Raw genomic sequence first — 18709 nt, 5'->3', positions numbered from 1 at the left:
AAGCGGCCTTTTATTACATTACATTCTCTGTTTAAACTGATGGTGGGAATGTTGTCTGTCACACTCATCTGTAATAAAATGTGTTAAGATGTCTGTTAAGAGAGTTGTCTGTTGTCCCGCTGCTCTTCTTCTCTCAGGCACCACTCCTCCTAAAGTGACCATCCTGCGCCCGTCCAGTGCAGAGATCTCCTCTCTGAACTCGGCGACCCTGCTGTGTGTGGCCAGCGAGGGCTTCCCGTCAGACTGGAGCCTGAGCTGGAAGGTGGACGGGAGCAGCAGGTCTCAGGAGAGCAGCGCTGGGCTCCTGCAGAAGGACGCTCTGTACAGCTGGAGCAGCAGCCTGACTCTCTCTGAGCAGGAGTGGATGAAGAGCGTCTCAGTGAGCTGTGAGGCCACACGGAGCGGCCAGCCTGCAGTCACTGCACGACTGAGGAGAGATCAGTGTTCAGAGTAGATCCGCTCAGTCTCTCCTCTGGCTGAGGTCTCGCTTCTGCTTCTCTGATCTCATTCCCACAAGAGCCTGCTATGATTTTCTGTTACGACTGAAATTAAATAAACAATATTGTGCCTGTCTTTGAGTCCTTTTGTATGATTTGAGAAAAAATATATAATTTGTTTTTCATCATTTATTATTTTATATAGTCCTGCTGTTTAAATCAGTGTTTAGAAGTACAAATATTCCATTAAATTGTCTTGTAATATAACGTAACTTCTCAAATATTTTGATTTAATCTGCATCAAACAAACAATAAAAAAATAAAAATAGATGGAGTCACATTGTAAGACATGTTGACTTCCCTATAAAGTATTTCAACTCAAATACCAAATACATTTCAGTCAGTGAAGCATGACAACACCTGCACAGTGAATTAAGAAACGAGAAAGTCATCTTGAAACAACATTTGCAAGTGTTGCTAGTTTTAACAAAAACAAAAACTTCTCAGTAATTGAAATTAATTGAATGAATATTGACTGAAATAATTGCACTGTAAAACCTAACAGTTACATGAATTAAATAAAAATGAGTTCATTGCACTTAAATATTACTGGAAGTTATTTGGACACAATGACTGAAACTGAATGAGTTATAGTTAATGTAAAGTTCCTAGCATGATAATTTCCTAAAAAATTGTGTAACTGTATGTGATGAAGTGATAATCGAGCATTACTGATGAACACCTGCTGTTAACAAGAATCACTGAAGGAAAGAGAAATACAAGAACTAAAACTTCAGCCACTGTTAAATCAACTGAAGATAAAAAAGGGTCATTAAACCTCAAAACACATTTTTTTAAGATGTAAACAGATATGCACAGGCTGCACATTGCTGAAAATACTAAAAGCACTTATTTTACCAAGCACGGAAAATTAAACATTTTTTGCAATTTTCTGAGCAATTTTGTTCTTCCAGGTTTAAAAGCAAAATTCAGTAATCTTTTTCCGTACCAAAAGTGGTTATTTGTAAATAATAGATTATATTCACTAACAATACTTTCTTTGCTTATATCAGACATTCTGAATTGTGTTTTTTTTAATATACATCATAGAGGAAAAAAATAGACACACAGAGACATCAAGAATCAGCAAAAAACGGAGACACGCTTCATGCCGTAATGCATTCTGGGAGCCACCATAGTATAAAACTCATGACTCCCAGCATGCATTGCGACATGAAGCATGTCATCATTGTTGAGATTCATGTGTTTATTTTTGATTTCTGCGTGTGTCTAATTTCCTACAATACATTTAAAAATCCAAATAGTGTTTATTTCCATAAAATATAATCTATTGATAAAAAGTAACCACTTTTCTTTAGAGATAAGATTAGTGAATTATTTTACTTCAGTCAGAACCACTTAAATAAAAAAAAATACCAGAGAAAAACTTTTTAGTCACCTTTAATTGGCATGTCTTGCTAAAGTTACATTTTGCAATATGGCCAATATGGCAATCCCCTGTCCTTATTCTGAGCTCCATGAAAAGTTAAGGCAGGGAACAGCACCAGCTTTTGGGAACGATCATCCCATGTTATAAACTGGAAGAGCAGCGTAAAATCCAAAACAGCCCATACCAGTAATCCTCCCTGGCTCTTCCTGCTAAATCGAAGAGCCAGCAGAGCCTTAGGGACCTTCCAGACACCCGATGACTTTGCTGGAGGGATGATGTCCTCAAGTGTCTGGAGCACATACCCCTAATCCAGACTACAGACGAACCCAGATCCCAGCCCTTCACCTCCCCAATCGACAGCACCTGAGCCCCCCACAGACTGGAAGCTCCCGCCTGTCGTGACGAGCCTGAACCCGAGGAAGGGAAGACAGAGCACACCATCGCCCTGGAACTGAAGCAGCTTGAGGAGTCTGACGAGGGGTGTGAGTCGGCATCATCGTCCATCACCATGGGAGTCCTCACTGAGTTCAAGGGGATGGAAGTGAGCTCCAGCTTTCACTAAAAGAGTGAGTACCAGCTGGACATTATGGACAGTTTTGAGTTTGAAATGTGTGGAGAGATAAATTGCCTGTGTCCAGTGATCTCATCTGAGATTTCGTCTTCAGTCTTGTTAGCCCCGTCTAGCCTCCCTCTCTCACCACCACTTCAAACTGCCATCAAGAATGCTCTGTTTTTCGGTGGATTTTGTTCTGTACTCCAGATTTTTCACCAGTCCTCAGTCAGTCAGTTATCCCAGCCATCCATGGCCCTCGATGCATCATCGACCCCCTCTCAGTGGTGTGGCAACACCGTGGAACCTCCTCCGCCCGTGTGTCATGGGCTTCTGCCTCCAGCCTCAGAGCGTGCTGGCCCATCTCAACTGGCCGTCCAGACTCCTATGCCTTCGCTCCTCACCCCCTCAACTCCAGGTTTGGACCATCAGTCCTTTGGCCTTACTGGGATCCCTCTGTCATGTCGGCTCCACCTCAGTCTGAGATCGCCATGTCTTCACTGCGGACTTTTGGGCTGTTTGCTACTCTCCGGCCCTCCACCTCTTCAGCTCCGGCAAGCTCCGCCTTCCCTTAGGCTCCACCTCCGCCCTAAGTCATATCGGCTCATCCTCAGCCCTCAGGATCCCCACTTACATTTTGGGAGATCATCGCTGCAGCCTGGAAGTCTGTGGCGAAACCAGGATGATGTGAGATCAAGACGGAGATGGACGAACGAGGAAGTCCGAGTGATGGCGGACCACGGTGGAGCTGAGGGAGCGTCACTCCGAGCCAAGGCAGAGTCGAAGGACTGACAGGCCGAGGTGGAGGAATGGGCCTGGAGGTGGAGCCAGATAATCCGCTTCACAGAGCTGTGCTTTCAATAACAGTGTTGAGAAAAAATATAAAAACATTCTTAGGAAGAATTTTTTGGGAATACAAAACATTTTAAACTATAAAAGTTTAAGGTTAATAATAATAAGATAGCAGTTACGATACATTTTATTCTTAAAAATTTTTTGTGAATCTGGCCCCAGATTGTGTTGTGTTTGTGTATATGTCAGGAGATGGCGCTATAGTTCACCTGTTGTTACCTATAAAAGGTGTAGAGTAAGAATGGAAGGGTTGTTGCACCTGCTGTCAATCATGTAACCATCTGGCACTGTTGCTTTGTTTGTCCTGCTTGTGGACTGAATAAACACTTGAGAATTGGGAACTTTCTTGTCCTCATGCTTACCTGGAGCTAAACATAACAAATTGGCGACGAGGATTTTGCTGTCCTACATGAAAGATGTCTGCAGTTGCTTCTTTTCCTACGCCATTCTTACCATGTCCGGGTGAGCCGTCTATTCCCTTTGAAGTCTGGTTGAAGATGTTTGAGAACTATTTACTTGTCATAAATGCATCAGGAGATGAATGGCCAGTTGCAAGAAAGCGAGCTTTGTTTCTTCATTGCCTAGGAACAGAAGGTCAGAGATTATTCTATACTTTACCAAATCAAGGAGAGACAATGAAGGATGCTATTCAGACGTTAAAACTGCACTTTTTTTCTCGACGTAATGTTGTTGCTGAGCGTCATGCATTCAGAAAACGAATTCAAGCCTCAGGGGAAACAATTTTGCAGTATGTTGCTTCTCTTCGGGACCTAGCAGCCACATGTGAGTTTGCATCTAATGATGATGAGATGTTGCGAGATCAATTAGTGGAGAATGTAAACAGTCATCGTATTAGAGAACGTCTGCTATTAGAGACTGATTTGACTCTTAACAAGGCTATCACGATTGCTACGCAAATGGAGGCTGTTGGTGAACAAGCTAAACTTTTTTCCAATCTGAATTCAGAATCTGTTCAAGCAATACAAGTGACTGGTGTGCCTGCTGTTGATCGTTACACAAGACAATCACCTTTGAAACCTCTGGCTGTGCCTTCAAAGTCGTCTGCTACTCTCTTGGCTCGTGCATGTTACCGCTGTGGATCTACCAGACATCTTGCAAATGATCCCAGATGCCCTGCAGTTTCTGTAAAGTGCAATAATTGTCAAAAGGTGGGACATTTTTCCAGAGTGTGTCGTTCACAGCAAACACGTTCTGTCCATGAGATTGAATTGCCTGAGCTTCAGATTCTTTACATGCATGATTCAGTATCTAATAAGATAAAGTGCATTACTACTATCATGACTGCATCAGCTTCTGTACCTGTGGAATTGATTGTGGATTCTGGATCTTCAGTTTCTATTCTGCCAAAATCTTTGTATGAAAAACACTTCAAGCAAGATGCCTTGCTGCCTCCTGCTGTTAAATTGGTAACGTATTCACGAGATCCAATACCAGTGCTTGGCTGTCTACCTGTTACTGTTACTAGAGATGATATGAACTGTAATACGTCAATATTCATTGTTGAATGTGGCACAGCTCTTCTTGGAATGGATTTGATAAATGGATTGCATCTTAAGTTTGAAGGTTCTTCTATTCTTCCAGGACATGTTCAGTCTTCAGTCCCTGTAATGCGACTTTCTGCTTCTGTGCCTGTTGGCAAGCTAGGATGTGCAAAAGGCTTTGTGCATAAGGTAAAAATTTCTCCAGATGTGAAACCTGTTCGTCAGAAACTCAGAAGGTTACCATTGTCTGTTCGAAATGCTGTTAGTGATGAACTGCAACGTCTTCTTGACCTGGGTGTTATTGAACGAGTGGATGCTTCGCAGTGGATTTCTCCAATTGTAGTTGTTCAGAAGAAGACGGGTGGCATTCGTATGTGTGTAGATCTGAGAGAACCAAACAAAGCTGTTGTTGCAGATTGTTATCCGTTGCCCCATATTGAGGAGATGATGTCTACGCTGTGTGGAGCAACTGTCTTTTCTACAATTGACTTAGAGAATGCTTACTTCCAGCTTTTGTTACATGAAGAAAGCCGTGATCTGACTGCATTTATTACCCATGAAGGGTTATTCAGATTCTGTCGAGTACCTTATGGCCTTGCCTCAGCTCCGTCTGCATTTCAGAAAATGCTAGCAACTGTACTGCAAGGGTTGCCAAATGTGGCTAATTATCTGGATGACGTTATTGTCTGGGGACACACAAAAAGTGAACATGATCACATGCTTAAAGTGGTTATTCAGCGTATACATGATGCAGGCTTACAGTTGAATGATTCAAAGTGTCACTTTAACAAAAGCAGTTTGCGCTTTCTTGGTCATACTGTATCTGCACAGGGTATTTGCCCAGATGAGGCTCATCTTAGTGCAATGCTTCATGCTCCTGTTCCTAATGATGCACATCAGCTCCGTTCCCTTCTTGGATTGTTGTCATGGTACAATAAGTTCATTCCAAATTTTGCCACAGTAGTAGAACCATTGCGTGCTTGCATTAGACAAGGTTCTGAGTTCAGTTGGTCAGATGAAGCTCAGAAGAGTTTCAGTACTGTAAAGGAGTTATTGCTTCAAAGCCCTGCTTTAGCATTGTTTGACCCTAACTTGCCCACTGTCGTTTCAACAGATGCATCAGATTATGGACTAGGTGCTGTATTCTCTCAAATCCATGAAAACAACACAGAGCGTATTGTTGCGTTTGCTTCAAGAACCTTGTCTACTTCTGAACGAAAATATTCAACGATTGAAAAGGAAGCTTTAGCATGTGTCTGGGCTGTTGAAAAATGGAGAACTTACCTCTGGGGTCGAAAATTTCTTCTACGTACAGATCATCAGGCCTTGACAGTGCTTCTCTCCTCTAAAGGTACAGACCGCGCTGGAATGAGGATAGCGCGTTGGGCAGAGCGACTCTTGTGTTTTAACTATGAGGTTAATTATTATCCAGGCTCTAAAAACCAGGTTGCTGATTATCTTTCTCGCCTACCCTTGCCGGCTTCTGATGAGGATCTTTCTGATACTGAGCCTGAGTTTGTTGCATTTCTGTCTTCTGAAATGTCTGCTGTGTCTCCAACTGAATTTGCTTCTGCCTCTGCCTCATGCTCAGAAATGACTGCGCTACGTGCTCAGATTGTTCGTGGATGGCCTTTTTCATCAGCGGCTGTGGATGTTGTTTTACGTCCATATTTTCAAGTACGTGATGAACTTGCTGTGCAAAAGGACTACGTGTTTAGAGGGTCACGTCTGGTTGTTCCTGTTTCATTACGACATGTCTTGGTGAGTCTGGCTCACGAAGGTCATCAAGGAATAGTGCGTACGAAGCAGCGCATTCGTGAACTTTATTGGTGGCCTGGTATTGACTGTTTGGTTAAGGAGCAGATTAAGAATTGTGAAGTTTGCTTGTCTTCTGATAAGACTACAACTCTCCGTGTTGCACCATTACAACCTGTACCTTTTCCATCTGTGCCATGGGAAAAAGTGGCTGTTGACATTGTTGGCCCATTTGAAACAGCTACTTGGGATTGTCGGTACATTATGACATTAATTGACTATCATAGTAAGTGGCCAGAAGTAGCATTCACTTCTTCAATCACAAGTAAAAATGTGATCAACTTCTTGACATCAGTCTTCAGCAGATTTGGACATCCTCATTACATTGTATCTGACAATGGATGTCAATTTAAGTCAGTGGAGTTTGCAGCATTTCTGAAAGAGAGAGCTATTCAACATCTACATACGTCACTGTATCATCCAGCTGCAAATGGAGCTATTGAAAGATTCCATAGAGTACTGAAGAGTTCTATTCAATCAGCGATTCTGTCTGGAAAGCCATGGAAATCAACAGTTACAGCATTTCTTCAAACTTACCGTGCTACTCCCCATTCTGTTACTAGACGGTCTCCTTCTGAGTTGCTCTGTGGCAGGAAAATGCGCACTCGCCTTAATGTCCTTCCTCCTCCTATCATTTGTAAGAATGCTGATGTGAGTCAGAAAGTGGCATTGTCCCAAAAGAAGATGAAAACATACACAGACCTCAAACGAAGAGCTTGTACTCCTGAGTTCAAACCAGAAGATTGGGTGCGTATAAAAATTCCAGTTCATGTTCCTAAAGGACATCCTAGATTCTCAAAGCCTTTGAAAATTGTGCGTCAACTTGGTCCATGTACTTACCGGTTGACAGATGGGAAAACTTGGCATGCGTCTCACCTGTCTCCAGCTTGTGCACCTGTGGAATATGGCAGTGAGAGTGAATTAGTGTCCTTGCCTCTTCAGTCTGTCCCTTCCTCTACTGTGTTGCCTAAAAATGAACTTGTGAACTTGCCTACTCAAACTGCCTCTCCATCTGTTCCTGAAAGATCTTCATCACGAGTAAAACGCCCTCCACGTTGGTTGCACGATTTTGTCACTTAAAAAAAAGAAGAAAAAAAAAAATCTATTTTTACACTAATTGAATTTGATGTAACTATTGTATTGGCTTTGCCTATTGCACCAACTTTGTATTTTGGGGGGGAATTTACAGTTCTAAGTAATGGGGGAATGTTGTGTTTGTGTATATGTCAGGAGATGGCGCTATAGTTCACCTGTTGTTACCTATAAAAGGTGTAGAGTAAGAATGGAAGGGTTGTTGCACCTGCTGTCAATCATGTAACCATCTGGCACTGTTGCTTTGTTTGTCCTGCTTGTGGACTGAATAAACACTTGAGAATTGGGAACTTTCTTGTCCTCATGCTTACCTGGAGCTAAACATAACAGATTGTTTTTTTCAATTTTTTATTTGTGTTTTCAGCATTTAAAAAAACTGTCTCCGACATAGCACAATGTGTGTGTGTGTGTGTGTGTGTGTGTGTGTGTGTGTGTGTGTGTGTGTGTGTGTGTGTGTGTGTGTGTGTGTGTGTGTGTGTGTGTGTCTAAATCAGCAGTTCCTCTTTCACTGAAGGGATTTTTGTACGGCTCTGTATCACTGTGTTAATGGCCGTTCATAATACTGCTGACAGTAATAATCTCCTGCATCTTCAGGCTGGACATTTCTAATATTGAGCATGAAGTTTGTTCCTGATCTGCCATCACTGAATCTCTCAGAAACTCCAGACACTTTGTTACCCACACTAGAGAACAGGAGTTTGTGTGTTTGTCCAGGTTTCTTGTGATACCAGGCTAAACTGGATGTTAGACCAGTGCTGCTGGACCTGCAGTTGAGAGTGACGCTGCTTCCCACAGACACCAGATTCACGGATGGACTCTGAGTCAGAATGATCTCAGCAAAACAACCTGCATCAAAGAACCATCAGTCAGTGTTACAGTCAAACACACCACACATGAGAAGAATCTCACAACATTTATAAAGCACTTCTAGATTCAGCATTAATCTCACCAGCAAGAGAAAGCAGTAGAGAGCAGATAATCAGAGCGTTTGCAGTCATCTTTGCTAAGAACGAGTGAGAACAGACGAGAGCTGCTGTTTACAGTCCTGACCGGCGGACAGTCCGTCTTAAATAAAGGAGTGGCGCACATATTCAAAACTGCTTCCTTTCAGAGGAAAATCTGGCACACTGATTTAAAAATATATAAATACAGTTAAAGGGATATAAAATGTAATTTCTCCACTTTTTGAGATTGTGTCTGTATAAACTGATATTTCTCTCTAGTTTCCTATATGCTGATGATTTCTAATGAACATTCAGTAGTTGATCATCAGTGAATCAACTGGAGTTTAGATTGTAATGTTTAAACATAAAATCATGTATTACGACACTTTTTCCCTTTTTAAAAAATGAAATGCGCAATGTTTTTATGAACTGTAATTGAGCACAATATCAAACTAAAGCTGTTGTTTTGGAGATGCAGTGAACTGCAGCCACTGAAGCGTTCAGGAGGTTTTTGTTCATCTGCTCTATTAGTTTGTATCACTGTGAAGAACTTTCGGCGGCGGCACCAGACTGGATGTTGGCAGTAAGTAAATAATCAAACCATGTTAATTCAGTCCAGTGCTGTCATATTTAGTCATATTTTATTACATTATACATTGAATTTGTTACTGTTTTGTGGATCAAAAATATACTATTTGATCATCTTAAATATAGTGTTGGTTTATATGGGAGAGTAAATCTACAGACACATACTACACAAGTCTTAACTACAAAAAGATTTTGAAAATTTTCCTCATTATTGTCCAGGAAACGAGATATATTGGACCAGAGGTGAACAGTAACTAAGTACATTTAATTAAGTACTGTACTTAACACTTTTTGAGTATCTGTACTTTACTTGAGTATTATATTTTCTGGAAATTTTTGACTTTTACTTCACTAGATGTGAAAGACAAATATCGTACTTTTTTCTACAATACATTTCTATCAAAGTCGACAGTTGTTTCTGTACAATTTGAAAGTCAGTGGATGATTTTTTTCTTCTTTAAAAGGTGTTTAGGTTTTTGTAGAAAGCCTTTCAGGAATCACACTTGTAGAGTCTCATGAAGTTCAATGATTTCACAGCATTTTTTGAACACTAATTTATTTTTATAGCAAAATGGAAGGCGGATGTCAAAATGTTCACTTTGGCAAGTATTGGCATAAACAACGTTGATTATGTCTTAAGTGAATGTAAACAGTTGTGAGAATATCAGATGTGTATCAGTGTATTGGATCCGTGCGTTCGCCATAAAGTGACAGCAGCTTTGTAAAGGGCTTTGTAACTTTTATACAAGTTTAAATTAGTTTAAGGTAGTCGTATGCTAGTATGTCAGATGGAGAATCACTGACTGGCTTAAACCATGATGGCATAGTTTACATTCATACAACAACAAAGAAATAATGGGCTGACATAAAAAAAGAAATGTACTTTTGATACTTAAGTACTTTTGAAAACAAATACTTCTGTACTCTTACTTACTCTATACCTTATGTTTTACAATTTTCACTTGTAATGGAGTAATATTTGACCAGTAGTGCTGTTACTTTTACTCAAGTAATGAAGTTGTGTACTTTGTCCACCCCTGTATTGGACAAATATTGGCATGCTGGAGCATGAGAAGAATGTTTTTGAAATGGGAAATGCTACTAGTTAGTAAGTATAAGAAAGCAAGTAAATAAATAAAAAACATAACATACCTGAATTCAAAATGTACTACAGGCTATTGAAATTGTAATACATTGTATAGAACGTATAAAATATATTTTACACCTCACTTGTGAAAAAAAGTTAAATTTAGGATACATAAGGAGTACTTATTAAAATAAAAATATAAAATACTTTAACAGAACATACTTAAGTGTGAACTAAATGTAATGTTTTTGAACGGTTAATTGCATTTATTAAAAATATATATATATTGTAGCTTAAGAAAGATAATATAAAGTGTGATTAGCTGAAGATTGCTTTTTTAAACCAGTTAATCAGCACTTAAATGAAAAGTGTAATTAAGTTAAGTTAAGAAACAGTCATGAAAGTGTATTTGCTTTAAGTGCACTTAAGCGGCCTTTTATTACATTACATTATCTGTTTAAACTGATGGTAGGAAAGCTGTCTGTCACACTCATCTGTAATAAAATGTGTTAAGATGTCTGTTAAGAGAGTTGTCTGTTGTCCCGCTGCTCTTCTTCTCTCAGGCACCACTCCTCCTAAAGTGACCATCCTGCCCCCGTCCAGTGCAGAGATCTCCTCTCTGAACTCGGCGACCCTGCTGTGTGTGGCCAGCGAGGGCTTCCCGTCAGACTGGAGCCTGAGCTGGAAGGTGGACGGGAGCAGCAGGTCTCAGGAGAGCAGCGCTGGGCTCCTGCAGAAGGACGCTCTGTACAGCTGGAGCAGCAGCCTGACTCTCTCTGAGCAGGAGTGGATGAAGAGCGTCTCAGTGAGCTGTGAGGCCACACGGAGCGGCCAGCCTGCAGTCACTGCACGACTGAGGAGAGATCAGTGTTCAGAGTAGATCCGCTCAGTCTCTCCTCTGGCTGAGGTCTCGCTTCTGCTTCTCTGATCTCATTCCCACAAGAGCCTGCTATGATTTTCTGTTACAACTGAAATAAATAAACAATATTGTGCCTGTCTTTGAGTCCTTTTGTATGATTTGAGAGAAAAAAAACATTGTTTTTCATCATTTATTATTTTATATAGTCCTGCTGTTATAAATCAATGCTTAGAAGTACAAATATTCCATTAAATTGTATTGTAATATAATGTAGCTTCTCAAATCTTTTGGTGTGATCTGCATCAAACAAACAATAAAAAAATAAAAATAGATGGAGTCACATTGTAAGACATGTTGACTTCCCTATAAGTATTTCAACTCAAATACTAAAATAAATTTCACTCAGTGAAGCATGTCAACACCTGCAGACTGAATTATGAAACGAGAAAGTCATCTTGAAACAACATTTTCAAGTGTTGCTAATGTTAACAAAAACCATAACTTCTCAGTAATTGAAAAAATATAAAATAAAAAGGTGACACTTTACTGTTCCATCAGTAATGAATAACTACACAAGAACAAATGAGTAACGAAATATAGACACTCTGGTAACTAATATTAGCGAACACAAAACTCTGATTAATGAATTAGTTAGTAAAGTATAGTGCTTGGTAAAATGTGGTAGTTCACTATTAGCTAATCAGTAACTCTTTGTTTATCTCACAGAGGACTCGGGTTTATTAATGTAAATAAAGCAGAATGTCTAATTCATTCTAAAGTGAAGATCATGATAACCCACTAGTAATGACTCAAGTGATAACAAATCCTTCAGAAGGATTTAGTAATTATTTGGATCAGTATTCTAAAGTGAAAAGTAATTCCTTAATATTGACTGAAATCATTGCACTGTAAAACTGTTCATTCAACTTAAATATTACAGAAAGTTATATGGACACAATGACTGAAACAGAACTCAAACTGAATAGGTTATAGAAAATGTAACGTTCCCAGCATGATAGTTTCATAATAATTGTGCAATTACGTGATTAAGTGATGATTACGTAATAGTGATGAACAACTGTTGTTAACAAGCAGAATCACTGAAGGAAAGAGAAACACAAAGGGCCCTATTTTAACGATCTGAAACGCAAGTGTCAAAGCACGAAGCGCAAGTAACTTTGTGGGCGGGTCTCAGCGCTGTTGCTATTTTCCCGGCGGGATAAATGGCTCTTGCGCCCGGCGCAAATCTAAAATGGGTTGGTCTGAAGTAGCTTCATTATTCATAGGTGTGGTTTGGGCGTAACGTGAATAAACCAATCAGAGCGTCATCCAACATTCCCTTTAAAAGCAGGTGCGCAAGTTCCATTATGGATCGCTATTATTATGGTGTATTTACCAGGCGCACGCCAGGAGCGGTTCACAGCCGAGGAGACTGATGTTCTTGTAAGAGCAGTGAAAGACAGAGAAGTTGTGTTGTATGGGGATCTGAGAAACCCACCCAAAATAGCGTCGGTTAAACAGTTTTTTCAGTTTTCAGTCGATTTTTTTTTCTGGTTCTTGACGGACAAACCAATTTTTTTAGATGTCCTTATATACATATATGTCTTGCCACTATTGGGCAAACAGGTCTGATCCTTAATTACTACAATTAGCCTGAATTATTTGTAAGCTAGATTTATGCCTATTTTTTCACATCTTCGTCGCACACCACAATGATTTCCGTCATCTCATGTGTTAATATTTTTTTAGTGTAACAATTTATGATTTGCAAAAATAACTGTTGCATCTGTGTAGATTACATGAGCAAAGTGTATGCGCGTTGTGCACGCTATACATTATGGTCAAGCATGCGCCCTTAAAATAGCATAATGAACAACGCGCAATGCGCCACTGACTTTAGACCAGGTTTTTTCTGGTCAGTGGCGCAATTGTTTAATGGAACAGCAAAATAGCACCAAGGCTTGTTTACGCCGGAACACGCCTCCTTTTTTGCGCTGAACCGCCCAGGGAGCGCAAGTTCATCCACTAGTTTAGCGACGTGCTTCTGTGGAGGGAAAAGCGCGCTTTGCGCGGGTGCAAAATAGGAATGACACATGCGTCGGTGTACAAAGTCACTTGCGCTGGGTGCAAGATAGGGCCCAAGAACTACTTCAGCCACAGCCTTAGGTTAAATCAACTGAAGATAAAAAGGATAATAAAACCTCAAAACACTTACAGATATGTGCAGGCTGTTGAAAACACTAAAAGCACTCATTTTACAAAAAAAAGTGAAAATTGTTTTTTTTTTGCTTTTTCTGAGCAATTTCGTTCCTCCAATTGAAAAGCGCTATCAAAGCAATGTCACGGAGTGTGAGGTTGAAGCGTGCCTTCGGAGTGTGATTGGCTGAGTATGACCTCTTTAAGCCCAATCACAGCACTGTATTACGCATAACATCGCAATACAGCGGAGAATTCAAACAACATGAGCGTGAGAGCAGTTTCTGCATGGAACGCCACAGTTTAACAACACACGAGTTTAACAACGCTCACCACGTGGATCACCACGTCTCCTGGTGAGACAGTGTCCTGGTGAACAAAGAGCCTTCCGAAGGTCTCTACAGCTGCTAACATTACAAAGACTATTTCTACATCTCAAGGATTATAAACCCACATCTAACTGTGATCCCATGGGACCACCAGAGTTTGGCCCAATGGGATAAAAAAGGGGTGGGATCTGTAAGGCTGGAAAAACCTTGTAGATGCCGAAATGTCTAATCACTCTGAGAAAACAAAGAAAATTAGCACCTGAACTCATCCATACAGTTAGAGTCTCTGTCCGAGACGACATCACACTGAGTGAAATCTATGAATGACTCTAATTTACATTCCTTTTCTTTCACATGAAAATTCCCCCAAACTCCCGCTCCCCCAAACTTGAGATCACCTGAAATGCACCAGAAATCTCTATATTACAATGTCAATCAGCACGATACAATATTATATGTGTTTGATATCATTTGAAATGTCTCAGTGCGACTGGTACAAATATCTCAACTCCACAGAAGAAACTAGAACATCATAAATGTTTTAAGAGTTTAAAGATATCTTTCCTTGGTGTATGGTGGGTGTGGCTTTCAGCCATGTGGCCTCTCTTCTTCTCAAGTCTATAGGACTTGATCAATGCAAATTCCTATTGTAAACTTGTGTTTACATTTGAAAGAGTTTCAAATGGTTCTGGGTATGCATCTGGTTCAGGGTATTTAAGGAAATGTTGCAAAGAGCTCGATACTGTATTCAGGTCAACCCCTATTGCTGGAAGTTTTAACCCATGCAGCATTATGTAACCTTGATAAGACAGGTATACATTTCATTCTTTACTTCAGAGTATTTGATGGATTAGCTTTGAATTGATTATGTAATTGGCATTATACATTTACCTGACTGTTAATAAATTGTTACACTTTGATTGATTCTGACTTGGTCGTGAATTATTTAGGTTATGAACAGACATAATTTCAACAAAGGGTTAAACTGAATAGTTAAATGTGTACGTAAACTATTAAATATAAACGACCAAATAACCAATTGGCATTCTAACCAAAATTCTAAATTATGATTAAATGGAGTCAGATTAAGAAGAATTGGAATTAAATCCTTTATGCCCAACTGAAAACAAAGAACGCGCAGCGACCTTTACCCGCCATCGTTAGCCTCCATTAGGACGATTTGGTTGGGCTTACATTTTTTTAAATACATTTTAGAAAAAAGGAAGAAAAAAAAATAGACACAGATCCAGACACATAATGGATCTCAAAAATTTTGACATGCCACCATTGTTGAGATTCATGTGCTGATTATTGACATGTCTTGCTAAAGTTACATTTGGCAATATGGCCAATATGGCAATTCCACATCCTTATTATGAGCTCCATGAAAAGCTAAGGCAGGGAACAGCAGCAGCTTCTGGGAACTGAGCGTTTCAGGAAGCCAATCTAACTGAATTTAATTGTAAAGAGCCAATCGATCAACATGAATCTGCCTATGATGACAAGAGCCTTAGGGACCTGGGATGGATGAATGAGGAAGTCCGAGTGATGGCGGACCACGGTGGAGCTGAGGGAGCGTCACTCCGAGCCAAGGCAGAGTCCAAGGACTGACAGGCCGAGGTGGAGGAATGGGCCTGGAGGTGGAGCCAGATAATCCACTCCACAGAGCTGTGCTTTCAATAACAGTGTTGAGAAAAATATAAAAACATTCTTAGGAAGAATTTTTTGGAATACAAAATACATAAACTATAAAAGTTTAACGTTAATTATAATAAGGCAGCAGTTAAGATAAATTTAATTCTTAAAAATGATTTGTGAATCTGGCCCCAGATAGATTGCTCAATTTCTTATTTGTACGTGTGTTATTTCAGCATTTAAAAAAACTGACTCCAATCATGGTGTGTGTGTGTGTGTGTGTGTGTGTGTGTGTGTGTGTGTGTGTGTGTGTGTGTGTGTGTGTGTGTGTGTGTGTGTGTGTGTGTGTGTGTGTGTGTGTGTCTAAATCAGCAGTTCCTCTTTCACTGAAGGGGTTTTTGTACGGCTCTGTATTACTGTGTTAATGGCCATTCATAATACTGCTGACAGTAATAATCTCCTGCATCTTCAGGTTGGACATTTCTAATATTGAGCATGAAGTTTGTTCCTGATCTGCCATCAGTGAATCTCTCAGAAACTCCAGACACTTTGCTACCGACACTAGAGAACAGGAGTTTGGGTGTTTGTCCAGGTTTCTGGTGATACCAGGCTAAACCGGTTGTTACAGCAGTGCTGCTGGACCTGCAGTTGAGAGTGACGCTGCTTCCCACAGACACCAGATTCACGGATGGACTCTGAGTCAGAATGATCTCAGCAAAACAACCTGCATCAAAGAACCATCAGTCAGTGTTACAGTCAAACACACCACACATGAGAAGAATCTCACAACATTTATAAAGCACTTCTAGATTCAGCATTAATCTCACCAGCAAGAGAAAGCAGTAGAGAGCAGATAATCAGAGCGTTTGCAGTCATCTTTGCTAAGAACGAGTGAGAACAGACGAGAGCTGCTGTTTACAGTCCTGACCGGCGGACAGTCCGTCTTAAATAAAGGAGTGGCGCACATATTCAAAGCTGCTTCCTTTCAGAGGAAAATCTGTCACACTGATTTAAAAATAAATAAATACAGTTTAAAAAGATACCAAATGTCATTTCTCCACTTATTGAGATTATGTGTCTGTATAAACTGATATTTCTCACTAGTTTCCTATATGCTGAAGATTTCTAATGAACATTCATTAGTTGATCATCAGTGAATCAACTGGAGTTCAGTTTGAAGGCTAATGTTTAAACATAGAATCATATATTACATCATTTTTCCTTTTTGTTAAAATAAATAAATGTGTAATTTCACTGAATTGAGCACAATATCAAATCAAACTAAAGCTGTTGTTTTGGAGATGCAGTGAACTGCAGCCACTGAAGCGTTCAGGAGGTTTTTGTTCATCTGCTCTATTAGTTTGTATCACTGTGATATACTTTCGGCGGCGGCACCAGACTGGATGTTGGCAGTAAGTAAATAATCAAACCATTTTAATTCACTATGCTGTCTTATTTAGTCATTTAATTCATGCATTAAAACATTTATATTTTACTTCATATTAGGGGAATCATTTAATAAGTAATATGTTTTTCTTATAGTTTTGTATTTGAGAGTTGACACTACAGACACATACTGTACAGGTCTTTCCAAAAACAGCTTTTGAACATTTCCACCGTTATTGGACAGGAAAATACACACATTGGATAAATATTGATGCAATAAGAGCTCAAGAAGAAAATCATTTTTTATTTTATTTTAATTTTTTTATGAGAAATTATACAAAAAATGTAAAATACCCATAATACCTATATTCAAAATGTATTTTAGGCAAGTATAGATTTTTCAATCCACTTTGAACTAAACAATTGTAAAACTCATTCATGATAAAGTAACGATGTGTCAAATAAAGTAAATAAAGTAACAAATGTATCAAAATGTCATTTGGCCGACAGATATTGCAGCACATTCCAATTTGACATTTATGAAATATATTTTATACCTCCTTTGTGGAAAAAGTACAATTTAGGATACTTTACAAAATTAATATACTTTTAACAGAACAAACATAAGTGTGAACTAAATGTAATATTTCCGGACACTTAATTGCATGTTATTTATGTTTTTGTTTTTTTACCCACTTAAGTAGTTCTTAGTACTTTAAGTATCTTCATATGTAATTTCATAATTATTATTTATTTTGTCTTTGAAGTATGGTTAAAGTTACTGATGAATCGACACGATTCTTTTTACAAACTAAAAGATACTTTAAAGTCATTTCTATTGACTTTTGTCTGATGTGTTTTTGAATATTGTGATTACACATTTTTAAAGATGAAGCTGCAATTAAATACATTTAAATATATTTACTTTAAGTGTAATCTTGAATAACACACTACAGTAAAAATGTAAATCTTTACATGTGCTTTAGATGTACAATCTTTACATGATTATTAAAACACAATGATTTTGTGTTTTGGATTAATTTGCCATCAGTGCACTTTTTAAAAGTCTACTTAAGTGTGTTAAGAAACACATTAACGAAAGTGTGCTCTCTTTAAGTGGCCTTTTATTTCTTGAATATTATATTATCTGTTAGTAAAGAAAAAATATATAAGTGCTCATTCCATAAATGATATGCATTTCTTTTCCCACAAGAGCTGAGAACACAGTAACATGTACCTTCATTACTGTAGCTGACTCTTGTTTGAATGAAAGTTAGGGTGGTTGTGTTGTGTTCACTTGTCACCCAAAAGCTATTATATATATAATGTTAGTGTAATTTTAGTTTAGAGGACTGAATTCAAATAATGTATTCTAACAGTGTAAACATGCTTCCCATATATATGTAATTTAAAGAAAAAATTCCATCATATATAACATTCTCTGTTTAAACTGATGGTAGGAATGTTGTCTGTCACACTCATCTGTAATAAAATGTGTTAAGATGTCTGTTAAGAGAGTTGTCTGTTGTCCCGCTGCTCTTCTTCTCTCAGGCACCACTCCTCCTAAAGTGACCATCCTGCGCCCGTCCAGTGCAGAGATCTCCTCTCTGAACTCGGCGACACTGCTGTGTGTGGCCAGCGAGGGCTTCCCGTCAGACTGGAGCCTGAGCTGGAAGGTGGACGGGAGCAGCAGGTCTCAGGAGAGCAGCGCTGGGCTCCTGCAGAAGGACGCTCTGTACAGCTGGAGCAGCAGCCTGACTCTCTCTGAGCAGGAGTGGATGAAGAGCGTCTCAGTGAGCTGTGAGGCCACACGGAGCGGCCAGCCTGCAGTCACTGCACGACTGAGGAGAGATCAGTGTTCAGAGTAGATCCGCTCAGTCTCTCCTCTGGCTGAGGTCTCGCTTCTGCTTCTCTGATCTCATTCACACAAGAGCCTGCTATGATTTTCTGTTCCAACTGAAATTAAATAAACAATATTGTGCCTGTC

General features: G+C 39.4%; 3 gene segments (V, D, J or C); all 3 read left to right on the top strand.

Annotated features, from left to right (window-relative positions):
• Positions 1-565, top strand: LOC137050955 (Ig lambda chain C region-like). The segment is given in 1 exon segment: positions 1-565. A coding segment is annotated over 1 exon segment (366 nt).
• Positions 566-9114: 8549 nt separating this feature from the next.
• On the top strand, positions 9115-11314 carry LOC137048738 (Ig lambda chain C region-like). The segment is given in 3 exon segments: positions 9115-9119; positions 9191-9225; positions 10881-11314. Coding segments are annotated over 3 exon segments (357 nt in total).
• A 5403-nt stretch (positions 11315-16717) lies between these two features.
• Positions 16718-18709, top strand: LOC137050939 (Ig lambda chain C region-like; the record flags this gene model as incomplete). The annotated part of the segment is given in 2 exon segments: positions 16718-16748; positions 18274-18709. Coding segments are annotated over 2 exon segments (348 nt in total), but the record flags the coding sequence as incomplete, so codon positions are not given.

Source organism: Pseudorasbora parva, chromosome 2 (genome assembly GCF_024679245.1).
Source record: "Pseudorasbora parva isolate DD20220531a chromosome 2, ASM2467924v1, whole genome shotgun sequence".
NCBI lineage: Eukaryota > Metazoa > Chordata > Actinopteri > Cypriniformes > Gobionidae > Pseudorasbora > Pseudorasbora parva.
Note: the sequence above shows the minus strand (reverse complement) of the source record. Positions and strands in the feature narration are given on the sequence as shown.